The sequence below is a fragment of the Mustela erminea genome, chromosome 1 (assembly GCF_009829155.1).
Source record: "Mustela erminea isolate mMusErm1 chromosome 1, mMusErm1.Pri, whole genome shotgun sequence".
NCBI lineage: Eukaryota > Metazoa > Chordata > Mammalia > Carnivora > Mustelidae > Mustela > Mustela erminea.
In genome coordinates, this window is record NC_045614.1 from 172,267,140 (window position 1) to 172,283,892 (window position 16,753).

Here is a 16,753-nt window from a genome sequence, read left to right on the forward strand (position 1 = left end):
GGTTAAAGCCTCTGCCTTCAGCTCAGGTTATGATCTCAGGGTCCTGGGATCGAGCCCCGAATCGGGCTCTCTGCTCAGCAGGGAGCCTGCTTCTCCCCACCTCTCTGTCTGCCTCTCTGTCTACTTGTGATCTCTGCCTGTCAAATAAATAAATAAAATCTTCAAAAAATAAAAAATTAACATTAAAATAAAAAACCAGTCAGTTCAGGGCATAGGTGTGTGTGTGTGCGTGTGCGCACACATATTTGTATATGTGTGTAGGAAACTGAAAAAATTGTCTGAAGTACAGATGTCTGAAGTAACTCACTGATCAATCATGATCAGGTTGGTCATTCTGGGGATATAGTTTTAAGTGATAAGTTAATTTATTCAGTATGTTTGGAGGATTAGTTCCAAATCTCTTTGATAGTCGCTGCTATGATTAATTAGGTTGGTGACTGGCAGCCATTTTTATTATTGGATAAATCTTTTTCTCTCTCCAACAGATGCCTTTTTTTTTCTTAAAGACTTTATTTATTTGATAGACAGAGATCACAAGTAGGCAAGAGGCAGGCAGAGAGAGAAGAGGGGGGAAGCAGGCTCCCTGCCAAGCAGAGAGCCCAATGAGGCACTCAATCCCAGGACCCTGGGATCATGACCTGAGCAGAAGGCAAAGGCTTAACCCACTGAGCCACCCAGGGGCCTCTGTAACAGATACTTCTTTTTTTTTTTTTTTTTTAATTTTATTTTTTTATTTGACAGAGAGAGATCACAAGTAGGCAGAGAGGCAGGCAGAGAGAGAGAGGAGAAGCAGGCTCCCTACTGAGCAGAGAGCCCGATGCGGGACTCGATCCCAGGACCCTGAGATCATGACCTGAGCCGAAGGCAGCAGCTTAACCCACTGAGCCACCCAGGCGCCCTGTAACAGATACTTCTAAACATTGGGCTAGATTGAAAAATTGTCCCATGATACACAGTAGGTGGCAAATCAATTTTTCACATTTTGATGATAATGGATTACTTTTATTTATTTATTTTTAAGATTTCATTTATTTATTTGACAAAGAGAGAGATCACAAGCAGGGAGAGAAGCAGGTAGAGAGAGAGGGGGAAACAGGCTCCCCACTGAGCAGAGAGCCTGATGTGGGCCTTGATCCCAGGACCCTGAGATCATGACCTGAGCTGAAGGCAGAGGCTTTAACCCACTGCACCCAGATGCCCCTGGATTACTTTTATAATATAGAATGAGCTAATTCTGTGGCCACAAAGGCACTTAATCAGTTTTAATACACTGAGACATCAAAATAATTTCCCCACTAAAACAAAAACAAAATAGCACTCTCTATTAAGTGAGTTTTGGGGCATGGGAGATGCAGGCCACAAGGCAAGTTTGTGCCTCTACTCCCTCACACATTTTTAAGGATGAAAGACAAAGATGACTATGTCTCTCTAAAGCAAAACACACAAAAATGTGCCAAGTCCTCCAGATCTTCCTGTTTCTCAAAGGTACAATATAGATGTGGTCCCCAGTGGGGCAGAGACCTCTGGTCATATAAAGAAGAAACAAAGCTGATTCCTATAAAACAAAGGGAAAGGATACAGTTAGGTTTAAGCGGGTGAGATAGACTCTGTAATTGCAGTTACTTCAGAGTTAAAAGATAGAATTCATTTCAATGGCCAGAATGTGCTCGCTCCCCATGTCAAAATTTTATTACTATGTCTGAACTCAAGTTCAAGTTGAAGAAAAAAAGATTAAAAACAATTGCTGGTTACACAGTACCTCGGGAATGTCCATCATTCTCCTCAACTTCTGATCTCTCCAGTTCCAGTCAAAAACGAGAAACTTTAAGGGGTTCAAATTAAGGCCACCTGAAAGAAACATAGAGAGAGTTGCTATAGCAAAGACCTCATGACATAAGTTTATTCAAATGACTTTTTAGTCTCCTGGTTGCTTTTTGCCTCATTTGCTGTCCTCTCCCCCAGCAACTAATCTCTGCACACTGAAGGAGGTGGCCCTTGCTGATGGAAAACAAATACAGCACTCAGATTGCTTTCCTTACAATCTTATCACTGATTCTGAGCGAAGCAGAGAAGCTGCTAAGCTTGTCAATTGCTCAAGTGCGGGCAAAGAAACAATCCCAAACCTCCATTTCAGGAAGCCCCAGAGGGTGAAGTCTCATTCCTGACAGGAATTTGGTAAGATGGATCCTGCAGCCTGGGTAGTGGCCCTTCAGAGGAGTTGAGTCCAATGCAGTGTGAATGACTGTGAGGAGGTGAATGGACAGAAGGATGAGGGTGGGGTTCAGGGGTTAATTTTAGACAGAAAAGGAAGTAAATAGGAATAGGCTTTAGTCAAAGTCTGTGATCATTTGAGAAGACTAGTAAACCACTTAAGGACTCCATTTCTACTATCTTCCTCTGTATCTAGAGATAATTACAGAATGAGGGCTGGAGGAGACCTCAGAGTCTGTCCCTCAGAGGTCTCAGAGTTTGGCACAGTTTTTCCCACTCCCCATGTTCTTTCCATTGCCCCAAGCTGTTTCATGTTCCATGTGGAAACATAACTGAAGCCTTCCTTTACTCTGCAGCGCTTCCCCCTCAACTTTTCTCTGTGATTATTTCAATATTTCCCCTTCTGCCCCAAAGACTTTTCTTCTTATAATTCCTCTTATTTAAATATTTTATTTATTTACTTATTTGAGAGAGCGAGAAAGAGAGCGAGAACACACAGGGACCTGAGTGGTGGGGAGGGGCACAGGCAGAGAGAGACTCTCAGGCAGTCTCTGCACTGAGTGTTCCCTGACCTGCATCAGTCCTACGACCCTGAGATCATGACCTGAGCTGAAATTAAAAATTGGATGCTTAACTGACTGAGTCATCCAGGTGCCCCCATAATGCCTCTTATTTAAAATTCTCTCGTGGGGTACTCAGTGGAGACTGAGTCTGGGATCAAGCCCCATATCAGGCTCCCTGCTTAGTGGGGAATCGGCTTCTTCCTCTGCCCTCCACCCCACTCTCTTGATTTCTCTTATTCTCTCTCTCTCTCTCAAATAAACAAATAAAATCTTAAAAAAATAAAATTCTCTCTGCAAAATTAAAAATGATAACTTGAAGGGCGCCTGGGTGGCTCAGTGAGTTAAAGCCTCTGCCTTTGGCTCAGGTCATGATCCCAGGTCCTGGGATAGAGCCCCACATCGGGCTCTCTGCTCAGCAGGGAGCCTGCTTCCTCCTCTCTGCCTGCTTCTCTTGTGATCCCTGTCTGTCAAATAAATAAATAAAATCTTAAAAAAAAAAAAGATAACTTGAGAAGGACAATGGATTGGTAGTCTTCCCTTAAAAATAACTTACTATTGGTGGGAGAACACACAGATACAGCCTTTCAGGAAGGCACTTGAGCATTATATAATTGGAGCTTTAAAATGCTTACTATTTGGGGAGCCTGGGTGGTTCAGTGGGTTAAAGCCTCTGCCTTCGGCTCTGGTCATAATCCCAGGGTCCTGGGATCGAGCCCTACATCAGGCTCTCTGCTCAGTGGGGAGCCTGCTTCCTCCTCTCTCTCTCTGCCTGCCTCTCTGCCTACTTGTGATCTCTGTCAAATAAATAAATAAAATCTTTAAAATAAAATAAAATAAAATGCTTACTAGTTGCTAAAATATTTTTCTTTCTATGACAAGTCTCAGTAAATAAATAAGAAACATAAGGGCGCCTGGGTGGCTCAGTGGGTTAAAGCCTCTGCCTTCAGTTCAGGTCATGATCCCGGGGTCCTGGGATCCAGTCCCATATCAGGCTCTCTGCTCAGTGGGGAGCCTCCTTCCCCTGCTCTCTCTGCTTGCCTCTCTGCCTACTTGTGATCTCTGTCTGTCAAATAAATAAATAAAATCTTAAAAAAAAAAAAGATACATAAATATAGTTAGTGGAGCACTAGGCTAGCTCAATCGGTAGAGTATATAACTCTTAATCTTAGGGTTGTAAGTTCGAGCCCTACACTAGGTCTAGAGATTACTTTAGAATCAAAATCTTAAAAAAAAAACCCCAAAACTTAAATATAGTAATTGCAAAGATTATCATTGCAGTATTATTTATAATAGCAAAAAATTATAAATAATCCAGGTATCCTACCATTATACACACACGCACACACACACACACACACACACTTGGGATAAATATCCAAAATATATAAAAAACTTCTGCAAATCAGTGGCCAAAAAAACCAAACAATCTGATTTAAAAATAGAGGAAATGAATATAGTTATTTTTGCAATGAAGACATCCAAATGGCCAACAGGTACATGAAAAGATGCTCAGCATCACTAATCATCAGGGAAATGTAATTTAAAACCACAATGAAATATTACATCACACCTGCTAGGATAACTATTACCAAAAAAAACCCCACAAGAAATAATATGTGCTGAAGAGGATGTGGAGAAAAGGGACCTGTTGTGTACTGTTGGTAAGAATGTAAATTGGTGTAGCCACTATGGAAAACAGTATGGAAGAACTCTCAAGAAATGGAAAATAGAATTACCATATGATCCAGCAATTCCACTTCTGGGATTATACCCAAAGGAAGTAAACTCACTATCTCAAAAAGATATATATACCCCTGTTACTGCAGCATTATTTATAACAGCCAAGACATGGAAGCAGCCCTCAGTGTCCATTAACAAAAGAACGAAAAAAGAAAAGGTTACACACACACACACACACACACACACACACACACACACACAAAATATTGTTCAGTCATAAAAGAGAAGGAAATCTTGTCATTTGTGATAATAGGGATGAATCTTGGGGGCATTATGCTAAATGAAATCAGTCAAACAGTCATGCAAATATTGCATGATTTCACTTAAATGTAGAATCTAAAAAACCTAACTCATAGATACAGAGAACACATTGGTGGTTGTCAAAGGTGGGGGGGTGGTGGTTTGGAGAAAATGGGAGAAGGTGGTCAAAAGGTAAAAACTTCTAGTAGTAAGGTAAATAAGTTCTGGGGATGTAATGTGCAGCACAGTGAGTGTGGTTAATATTTTACTGTACATATGAAAGGTGCTAAGAGAATAGATCTTAAGAACTCTTGTCACAAGAAAAAAAATTATAACTATTTGAGGTGATTGATGTTAACTAAATTTATAGTGGTAATCATTTCACTATATATATATATAAAGTCATCTTGTACATACTGGAGTAATACAAGTTTATATGTCAATTATGTCTCACTAAAACTATAAAAAACAGTAGAATATTATGTAGAATATTATGCAGCCATTAAAAACAAAAAAAATTAAAACTATTTCATGGCAAAGAAAGTCCTCATAAGATATTTTAAGTGGAGGGGTGCCTGGGTGACTCAGTTTGTTAAGTGTCTGCCTTCGGCTCAGGTCATGATCCCAGGGTCCTAGGACTGAACCCCACATCCGGCTCCCTGCTCAGCAGGGAGCCTGCTTCTCCCTTTTCTTCTGCCACTCCCCCTGCCTATGCTCTCTTGTTCTCTCTCTGTCAAGAAAATAAAATCTTAAAAAAAGAAAAAGAGTTGAAAAATGTAAGTGGAAAAGACAAGTTATAAAATTATTACATATTGTTTGATTTCCACTTATAAAAATATATAAATACATAGAAAAAAAGACTAAAGGAAATATATTCAATATTAACTCAAAGTGATTTATTTTCTTTTCTATACCTTTTTGCATTGTTGAAAAGCTCTTATTGTTAGAAAATCTCCTTCTTTATTAAATTAAAACAATATACTTCTGTCTATAACTGTACAGACCCCAATGTCATGGGATATCTTTGGAAGTCTGGAAACTTTCCTTAATATATCAAATATATATAAACATCTTAAGTCATAAACAGCTACATAGAATGAGTTATGTGACATTTGCTCAGCTTTGTTAGATTCCCAGTTTCTAGAGGGCTAGAATTGTTCTCCCCCCCGCCTTTTCTTAAGATTTTTTTTTTATTTATTTGAGGGAGAGAGACAGAGACAGAAGTATGAGTGGGGGAGGGAGGGGCAGAGGGAGAGGGAGAAGCAGACTCCTTGCTGAGCAGAAAGAATCAACAGCTCCTTAAATGATTTTTCCACTTCTTAAATAAAATAAGCTTTCACAGTGAGACCTCACAACTCTATGGAAATCAAATTTCAACAATAGGTAGAGCTTTGTTTTCTCTCTTTCCCTTTCTCTCTTTTTAAATATGGAGAAGAATGACTCTTTTGCATGGGGCCTTGGTGACACACAAGAAACCACCTCGATTCTAGAGAGAGGTGAGGTGAATCTCTGGCTAAGAGCTGTGGGAGAAGCAGGGTTTACCCCTGGGCTCTCCTGGGGCCAGCCAAACTCTCCCAACTCTATGTCTCACAAATATGCTATGCGCACCTCTCATCTGTTCCTTCACTTCAATGTCCTCCCATGTCCATAAGGCAAAAAATCAAACTTTTCAGCTTAGTGTTTAAGACCCTCCCTCCACACTGACTCTTTCCAACCGAATCACCAGCTACGAAAGTCCGTGAGGTTTCCAACCAAGAAAGTTGGTTTCTTTAATAAAAATAAAAACTAACATTTGATTTCTTAGGGTGTGAAACTCATTGTGTCAAACTCTTTATTGGCATTTTATTATTATACCAAACCTTTGAGGAAGATATTACCACCACCTCTGTCATTTGAATACAGAAACAGATTTAGAGAGGTTAAGTAACTTGCCAAGGTCACAGGGCTGGACTTGGGATTTGACTCTGGACTGAATTCATAATAGGGACTTGTAACCTCAACCCTGTATCTCAGTCAGGTGTATCTGCCTGCCCTCTTCTGACTCAGCAGTTCTCCCATTCCTGATTGCTTTTTCTCACATCTCTGTACTTCAAAGATCCTATTTTAATCCTTCTCACACTTTAAAGATCAGTTAAAGATCCTTTCCTCTCTAAAGCCTTCCACACAGATTCAGCCTCCATAACAATGTATTTTAACTCCTATAGGACTTGGAAGTGCTCATTTGGCCCTTGGCATTTACTGCCTCATGTCCTCAGTCTCCATCTATGCACATTTATTTCTTCAAGGATCAGAAGCTCCTTGAGGGGGAGAAGCTCCGGAACTAGAAAGCCTAGACTGAGAAACTGTGGGAGAGCCACTTCACCCTTCAGAGCTTCAGGGTTTTCTAAGAAATAAAAATGCTAGCCTCCACGGGTGCCATGAATATTTAATGAGACACCTAAGAGCGTTTAGCGTAGACCAGTGCAAGTATGAACTAAAAAAAAATGTTTCCATTCCTTGTCTGGAGCTGCTAAGTTTGTTACGTCTTTGTAATTGCACAGCCTTTTTAATATAGTGGGTTCATTTAACCCTGGATGGCTTTCATCTGGAAAGAAACATAAGTATTTTAAGCTTTTGTTTGCTTCTTGGCAAATGCCCATCTTTATATTGGGTCATTACATTGATGAACCCATTTCTGTTATCTATCTATCTATCTATCTATCTATGAATAGCTCTAGTCATAAAACAAAGTTCTATTACTATATTAAGTAAGTAATTTGGAAATGAGTATTGAAAAGAAATCTTCAATCAGTCTGGCAGGTAAAACAGGTAATAAGATCATCAGCACATTAACAAGTTTTAGGCTATTCACTTTAAGAAAGCTAACAAATTATAAAAACCTAGTGGTGGACGCCGTCTGGAATACTTTCTGGGTAAAGTACTAAAAGAGAAATGCATTTGGGAGAAATATTCTAGAATACTTATATTTCATCCACAGAAACTGCATTTTTGTTTCAACATGTTTTATATGAAAACTTCAACTGAAATGGCAGTCTTGGGAACCAAGATTCAATTAATTAAGAGGGATATACTAACTCATCCAGCTCTACAAATTCTAGAGGTTGCAGATTGGTGGAATGAATTGTGGATCCACTAACCTGCTTAAAGCAAGTGGAGTTTGAATATATTTAGGTGGGCACATGTACCACAGTTCACCACAAGCCTTACTATTAATCCCTATTGCACTATACCTGCTGGCTAGATTTACTGACAAAAGACTGTTTCCAACTCCCGGATGAACACAGAAATCTGGTTTCACTGCATCACAAATGTGGTTTCCTAAACTCACATGGGTTAAAAGGGAAAGTCCCAGTTCTGAGTAAGCATATCAGTGCCTCTTTTCATACCTTGTTTAACGAGTTCTTTAATTCTCCCTGGTGTTCCTACGCCCAGGTGTACCACACGCTTCTCCAGCAACTTTACCTGCTCTTGGACCTATTTATTTCAAGATGAAGGAGATGAAAGGCAAGAAGAGTCATTAGAAAGGGCAATCATAGGCATTTCATCCAAAAGCTAAAGAAGTAAAAAAGCAAATAGGACTACTCTTGTTTAGTCCCAACTTCCAGTGCAAAGAAGGTTAATTAACATCAAGATAGAAAAGCATCACTCTCTAAAACTGGCAAATCTTCAGAGAACCCAGGGGTCAAACCTCAGCTTCTGTGCAGGAATCTTGGAGCACAGAGGAGTAGCGACTTTTGTTGGGGGAGGTGGGCATGCAAAGGCAGGGGATGTAAAGAATACAACAGTTGTTAAGTATGTTATATAAGAAGGCACCAAAGAAAACACCTGCTAAGGAGTTAAGAAAAAGCTAGGAGCAGCCCTTAAGGATAACTTACAATACCTATCAGGAACTATAGGCCCTTACTTACCTTAATGTGTTTTGCAAATAATTTCATAACTTTGCTGTCTCCTCTAAATGCTGTCATTGACCTAATTAAAAAAAAAAAAGATTAATGCCTAAGAAAACTTACTCATTGCCGGCCACGTTGACTACTTAAGTATTATGTCTTGCCTTAAAGAGAATATATGTGTTTAAGTGTGTAAGTATGAGCATATGCATGTGTAAATATACACAGATACAAAACACTGAGATTTTCAGGTTGGCCCATGGATGGAAGGAAAGTGAGGGATCCTTTTATTCAGGCATATATCTGGGTTGGCTTCTACTTTTCATACACAAGGTTAACTTTACTTAGGTTTCCTTGATAACTGAAACTTATGGATCTGCCCTTCATTTGTAATACAGAATTTCCATATTTCAGGTACCTGGCAGAGAACTCATTTTTAAATTCTGCAGTATAGTTCTCATACAAAATTTGGTTGCAAGAAGTATCTTGGAGCAGTGATGTCAGCCTCTGCTCTGTGGAGCCCAAAGGCATCTACAAAAGTTTGTATGTGACTGCCACGGGTGGGTTGCTGGGAATGAGCTGACAGGGAGGAGAAGGCTTATGTCCTGCAATCAGAGGAATCCCCCACTTTTATCTACTTAGCAGAGTGAGCTTTTCTGCAAAATTTTATATGTGTTAATGCTCCTGGCATCAACAGGTATAAAAGAACAATCAATCCTTTAGTTGCTGTTTGGGAATAGAACATGGGAATATGCTTGGAAATATTGTTTTTTATATATATTATTATGTTTTGAGAAATGTAGGAATATATGAATTTACAAGACTGTAGGAATATATGAATTTGCAAGATAGTAAAGAATAGGTATTCTTATAAAAGTTAGAATTATTCACCATTAGTTTTTATGAATAGGGCTTGTTGTGCGAGCTCAGAAATCTCTTTTTGCAAATCACCTAACCTTGAAGTAGATCATAATATTACCAAAGACACAGAACACAGAATTGGTAAATGAAGTGTGACAACACAGGGCTTTTATGCCCTTCAGAATGGTATTTATGTACAGTAAAAGCCCAAATCAATGTGACAGCTTGTTTTTAAGAGGCCATCTCCAGGCCAACCCCTTTGCCATTAATGTTTGAATCTGAAATGAACTCTGTGGTTGTAGTTTTTAAAACACTGAAAAGTCAATGTGAACTACTATGACTTCAGAACCAGAAAGTATAGCTGCCCAGAAACAGATGGAGTCTTGAAGATCAATTGTGTTTGGAGCAGAAATAGTTGCAAGAAACACTTTTATTTTACTGAGAGTCAGTGTGATACAATTTAATGTGTGTGCCTCGTGGGGAAAGGAGAGTTTGAAGAACTTAACCACTTTTATAAATTTGTAAGCAGATTAGTTCATTTAGAAAAATACATGCAAGTAACTATTGAAAGTTTACATTTGCACCTTAATTTATTTTCTCCAGGACCTGAACTTGCCTTTGTTTTGTCTCCTGTCAAAGCCGGTGCAAAGCCTGGCCCTGGAATAGGGCTAGTTCCAGTAAATCCCAATTTACTCTGATGGCCCTTCTCTGAAAAATCAATGTTAACACTGATCCCTTGGAAGCCTTTTTGTTTTTTCTACAAAAACTACAGTAAATGAAAAGGTATGTGAAAGCACCTAGTAAAGCACTGACAAATTATCTTTAAAACATAATTTTTATATTTAAAATCGGTCCATTTGGAATTTACTTTGGTATGAGAAGTGAGATAGGGATCCAACTTTACTTTTCCAGATGGCTACCCAGTTGTTCCAACACCATTTATTAAATAATCCATCTTTCCCGTCTGCTTTGTCACTTTTGCCATATGCTCCGTTTTCACATGCATATAGGCCTATTTCTGAACTTCCAATTCTGTTCCACCGGTCTGATCTGTCATGCGTATGCCAGTTCCATACTGTTTGAATTAGGGAGACTTGGTAACATATCTATTGGTAATCTGGTAGATACTATAGGTATAGGATCCACTCACTAATGTTCTTCCTCAGAATTTCCCCAGGTATTTTTCTTCTGTATTAGAACTATAGCTTATCTTTAACTTTTGAACTTAGCTTATTGAGTTAGAAAACCAGTTCTACTGAAGTTTCACTGGGAATCTGTGAAATTTATAGATTATTCTAGGTAAAACAGGCATCTTTGCAACAGTGACTTTTTTTTAATTTAAAGATTTTATTTATTTATTTGACACACACAGAGAGAGAACGAGCAAGTATAAGCAGGGACAGCAGCAGAGGGAGAGAGAGAATTAGAAGCCGAGCAGGGAGCCCAATGCAGGACTCAATCCTAGGACTCTGGGATGATTACCTGAGCCAAAGGCAGATGCTTAACCAACTGAGCCACCCAGGCATCCCTACACTGATTCTTCCTATTTAGCAATATTGTATGCCCTTTTGTTTAAGATCTTTTGAGTTGTGGGGCACCTGGGCGGCTCGGAGGGTTAAGCTTCCGACTCTTGATTTCAGCTCAGGTCACCATCTCAGGGTGGTGAAATGGAGCCCCACATCAGGCTCTGTGCTGGGCATGGAGTCTGCTTAAGATTCTCTCTCTTCTTCTCCCTCTGCCTCTCCCTGCCCCCACCACCTCTTAAAAAAAGATCTGAGTTGCTTATGTAATATTTTCTTTATATGGATTTTGGTAGGTTTATTACTTGGTAGTCTATTTTTTCTTGTTATTATTTTAAATTATATCTTTTCTTCCATTATTTTTTCCGACTCATCATTGCTTATATTATTTCTTTGCTTTTATTCTTGGCCTCTAGAGTGGCAGAACATGTGTTCTCCACACAAAAGCCAAAGTGATCCTTTAGATTGATTATTCAGATCACGTGACTCTTCTGCTCAAAATCTTCCAATAGCATTATATCTCAGGACCTTTTATATTTTCTGTCCACTCTGTCTGGAATGTTCTTCTTCTAGATATCTACATGGCATTCTCCTTCACTTTGTTTATATCTCTGCTCAAATGTCATTCTCCTTAGAAAAGCTTACTGTGACAACCCTTTTAAAAGTAGCCCTCCAACCCCATCCTTCCTTTTGCTATGCTTTATTTTTTCTTATATAATTTAACATTACCTGACATCGTATTGTGTATTTATTTGTTTATTGTCTGTCTCCCTCACCAGAAGGTAAGTTCCATGAAAGAAGGGATTCTGTCTATTTTGTTCATTGTTACATTTCCAACATATAGAACATGTCAACTTGACACATCTCAGTTACTCAGAAAACATTCATGAAAGGAATAGGTGAGGTATCTAACCTAATGAGCTCCAAGGCCCGGATAGCAGAGCTGCAGATGATCAACATCAGGACTGATTTCTTCTCATTATGGTTTTTCCGAAGTTTTACCCACTTAGGGCAGACTGGGGGGAAAAAAAAGTAAGAAAAATATTACTCTAAATATTGTAAAATAGGGCCCCTATTTATTTTAGCCCCCTGAGTATTCTCCAATTACTCTTTGTTAGTGTTTAATTAGGTATTGTCCAGATTCTATTCTCTGGTTATTCAAGATATTAGATTAAAATGAAAGATCATTAACTTATATCATAGAACACATAATATGCCAAGTAGCTAAATGTGACTAGTTTTAGGACCAAGTAAAAAAAAGTTTGGAATAATACATTTTGGATAATTTATGTTTGATGCTTGATGGCAAAGACTAAAAAGAAAAAGAACTCAGATTCAATAATGTTAAATTTTAAGGAAACACTCAACACAAGATAAAAATGGAAATGACATTAAAATAATAGCAATCATATATTAAATATGACACTGTTTAGTTCTTATAACCCACTAAGGTTGATTCTACTATAACCTACATTTACACCTGCTGAATTTGAGGTGCAGAAAGGTTTAAGAACTCAAGTTGAGTGCCATCAGAACTACTTTGAGTTTGAAAAAAGAATGTTAAATCTCTATATCTAAACTATTTCATTATCAGTCACAATAGATGACTACCTAATATGAATAATCTGGCTATTACTGGCAAACACAATAAATATCGAAAAGATGAAATTAGGTTGTGTGATAGCCATGGTCTGAGTTATGAGCATATGAAAATAAGAATTTCAGGAAATAAGAATTTCAGAACTTTACAGCCAGAATAAAGATCACATGTCCAACTTCCTTATCTTCCAGGTAGCAAAGTCAAGTCCTGGAAGAATACTCAGTGACTTGCCCCTGGTCAAATAGCGAGAGACTTAGAACTAGAATGATAATTAATCTCTGGATTCCTACACCAATACTTCTAATGTATTATAAACCAAAAATGAGATAAAAACTCAAATTCTCAAAGCCAGGGCAAAACAAGAATAAACTTAAATAAACAGAAATTGATAGATGTACCTTAAGAAAAACCTCCATTTCAAATCCATTTGAGGTGGATAGTTTTGCTTTTAAGTGTAGTTTCAAAAGTTGTTATTCTAACTAGATGGATCTTATGTTTTAATGGAGTAATAACAACTTGGTGAATAACTTAAAAGAAAAACCATAGGTTACTTACTTTCTTTTAGGTATGATGAGAGACTATGAGTCAAATCATTGGCCTTGAGGAAACAGGAGTCTAGAATATGACAAACATGCTTTGTAGAGGATTTTGCAAACATACACATGATCAAAACAGATCCATTGTGAATGTGTCTTCTGGAATAAGGTTGTAAAACATTAGTGAATGGGGCTCATTATATATTTTAAAGTGTTGTCCAGTATTTAAAACAATAGCAGCAATAAGAGCAAGTAAGCTTTTAACTGTCAATGATTTCTTTTCTTTCCTTTTCTTTTTTTAAAAAAAGATTTATTTATTTATTTGACAGAGAGAGAAACAGCAAGAGAGGGAATATAAGCAAGGGGGAGTGGGACAGGGAGAAGCAGACTTCCCACTGGGCAGGGAGCCAGATGTGGGGCTCGATCCCAGAACCCTGAGATCATTAACTGAGCTGAAGGCAGATGCTTAACAGCTGAGTTGCCCAGGCACCCCTGTCCCTGATTCTTAGAGTAGTGAAATAGAAGCTTATTCTATCATTCAATGAACTTATGAAGAATGTTTATTTTTCAAATCATGGAATAGGCAATATACAAAGGTAAAGGGGAAAGAGTTAACAAATCTAGGTAGAGAGGCTCAAACTCACTAGTCATCATAGAATTGCATATTACAATGATGAGGTAATACTTCACACATCCATTAGAATGATAGCGGTTAGAAAGAGGTATAATACTGACTCTTGTCAAGAATGTAGGGTGATAAGCCTCTTGTGAAATGTAGGTGGAGGGGCACCTGGGTGGCTCAGTGGGTTAAAGCCCTGCCTTCGGCTCAGGTCATGATCCCAGGGTCCTGGGATTGAGCCCCACATCGGGCTCTCCGCTCAGCAATGAGTCTGCTTCCCTTTCTCTCTCTCTGCCTACCTGTGATCTCTGTCAAATAAATAAATAAAAATCCAAAAAAAAGGAGATGTAGGTGGAGGTGTAAACTGGTAATAGCTATTCTGGAAAGTAGTCAAATTAAGTTGTATTTACTCTATGACCCATGATTACATTCTTATGTGGTCTATAAAGAGATAAACGAGTATATTTATCCTATTATTATTTGTGATAGTGTGGAGCAGGAGGCAACCTAGGTGTCCATATCTGAGAAAATGGATGACCAATAGGTGGTAGATAAAATCATTGGCATACTGTTTAGCATTAAGAAGCAAGGAACTTGAGGTGCATTAAGCCATATAGGCATATCTCAAAAAAGTGCTCAGAGAGGAAAGAGACAGAATGAGAAGGAATGAGAAGTTCAGCACATTGTTTAGATAAATTGTAAAGTGTACACACATACAACAACATGACATTTTATAAGCATATATACATATTTAAAAGCATGTATTAACACATTAGAGTGAATGCTCTAGGGAAAGTAAAGAGGAGTGTGGACTGAAGAAGAGTGGGAATAATGCATCAAAATACAACACAACACCAGAGTAAAAGACAATATAACACTAAAATAAAATATAAGGGCCTTGCTCAACCAAGGTCTAGTAATTATGTAGTATTATTAACTCTGTACCTGAGATGTATTAAAAAAGCAGGATCATGTTTATTATTCTAATTCTTTCTATAAGAAAAAGGTTTTCTATGAACACAGTTGAGTGCTAGGGAGTAAACTATTACTAAATTTAAATTAATTTTAACATTAATATTGTGACCCAGCATATGTTACTCACATTATGTGAGTTAACTAACTTCAAAGATGTTGCTTCCTATACAGCTGTAGAGCCTTTGATGTTCTTAAAACTGTAATTTCCCAAGTCTGAATATGATCAGACTCACCTGGAGAGCTTTACCAAAGATACAGATTCCTAGGATGGACTCTTTTTGTTAGTAAGTCAGAATTCCTTAGGGGTGGGCCTGGGAATTTGCTTTTTAATTTTTGGGTGATTCAGTTGCTGCTAGCCTACAGGCATTTAGTACTGATCTAAACCACACTGCAGCTCTCAGGAGTACAGCTGAGTTAACTCCAAGAAATTCTTGCCTCAAAACTAATTAAGTGCCCATGTGTATGACATTAACAATATATAGTGAACAATATTAATCGAAAAGACATGTTCCTGCCCTACAGACACAAATAACCTCAAATCAAAACCAACTTAGACACTCAGCAAACTAATAGGAACAGTACCTCATTATCTATATTCACCTTATATTTATGCTCCTGCCCCTGCCTGTTCCAAATAATCCAGAGTGTGTCCCTTCTCTTACTTTCTGTGGACTTCCTCTCTGTCCTTGGTTTCATATGTAGCAAACTGGGCCTTCTCCTAAATGGTCTCTTGATGCTTTTATTCACTGTGTCTCAGAATGGCTCAATTTCTTAACTGAAAATGAAAACCTGTTCTTTTTGTCTATAAAAGTATTTTTAACATTTTCCTTCCTTCCTAAACCAAGCCATGACCATACCTTCCTGTTTAACTATATAACTGAACTGTAATAGAGCAATAATATAATGTAAACTCACTCTGGAAATCCAATGACTTTAAAGGTTTCTTATGATCTCTGTATCTCTATAATGCTAGAAAATTAAGATTTATGATGTTCCATAAGTATACACAGCAGCAGCAATCCCACTATCTCACAAATCTTTCCTGAGTAGAAGTTGTATGCTCACAAAGAACTAGAAGGATAAAGCAACCACTGAGTCAAACTTCACTTAAACTTTGAACAGAAGCTCTGTTATAACACTTCGTTCCTATGATACATCAGTCAGGACTTAGCTCTTCTCAAAGGAACTATGCCTGGACAGGAGTGGTTTCTAACTGTTAAAAAAAAAAAGTACAAGGAATACCCTTTTAGGGAATTTAAGGAGTTCATTTCCACAAGAGCAAGATCTGGAGCTTTAGACTCCTCTGGGCTTTGTGAGTCTAAAACTCCAGATCTTGCTCTTTTGGAAATGCACTCCTTAAAGTCCCTAAAGGATATTCCTTTTGGAAAAGAAACAGACAGGGGCACTCCTGTTTTCAAACTTAATGTACTTTTTTTTTTTTTTTTAAAGCACATCACAAAGGAATTCTAAAAATTCAGGGAATGGGATGTTTTTCAGCTCCTTAAGCCTCTAGAAAGCATAAAGTTGTAATGGGAAAGGGAAATCAAGCTACCCTTGACTTTTTCCAACAGTAGTAATTAGATATCCCTAGTAATCTATAAAAAGCTCATCTGAAAGAGTGATACCCAGACCTTGTGTGGTTTGATTTTGTAACAACATCTCTTTACTCTCTGCCCCAAAGAGTTAGAGGATGTATCCATGTTTTCAAATTAATTAAAATCAGTTGTTTTAAGAATTTTGCAGTATTTTTAACTTAATTATAAATATTCTAAGGCAGTAGATCTCGAACAATAGTAGGTTTAAGAATCACTTGGAGTGAGGTGTCAGCTTTGCTAAAAATGTGTAATTTTATTCCTATCTTTAGATAGTTTGCTTGAAAAAAGTCTGGCCTGAGACCCAAAACACTACCATAAAAACAAAACTATAACTAGAAATCTGTGATAAGGACAACAAAACTAAGAAGCTTATAAAGCTAAAGTTGGGTACCTGGTGGCTCAGTTG

The 16,753-nt window shown here is 38.0% G+C and overlaps 1 protein-coding gene across 2 annotated transcripts in view; it reads right to left on the reverse strand.

The window, feature by feature from the left end:
• CMSS1 (cms1 ribosomal small subunit homolog) overlaps positions 1-16,753 on the reverse strand; it is a 382,853-nt gene that overhangs the window by 1,049 nt on the left and 365,051 nt on the right. For both annotated transcript variants that reach the window (XM_032351108.1, XM_032351118.1), the window contains 5 exons: positions 13,178-13,237; positions 11,936-12,038; positions 8,663-8,723; positions 8,141-8,228; positions 1,760-1,848 (listed from right to left, as the gene is read on the reverse strand). In XM_032351108.1, the coding sequence (XP_032206999.1) occupies positions 1,760-1,848; positions 8,141-8,228; positions 8,663-8,723; positions 11,936-12,038; positions 13,178-13,237 (401 nt within the window). The remainder of the gene's footprint in view (positions 1-1,759; positions 1,849-8,140; positions 8,229-8,662; positions 8,724-11,935; positions 12,039-13,177; positions 13,238-16,753) is intronic.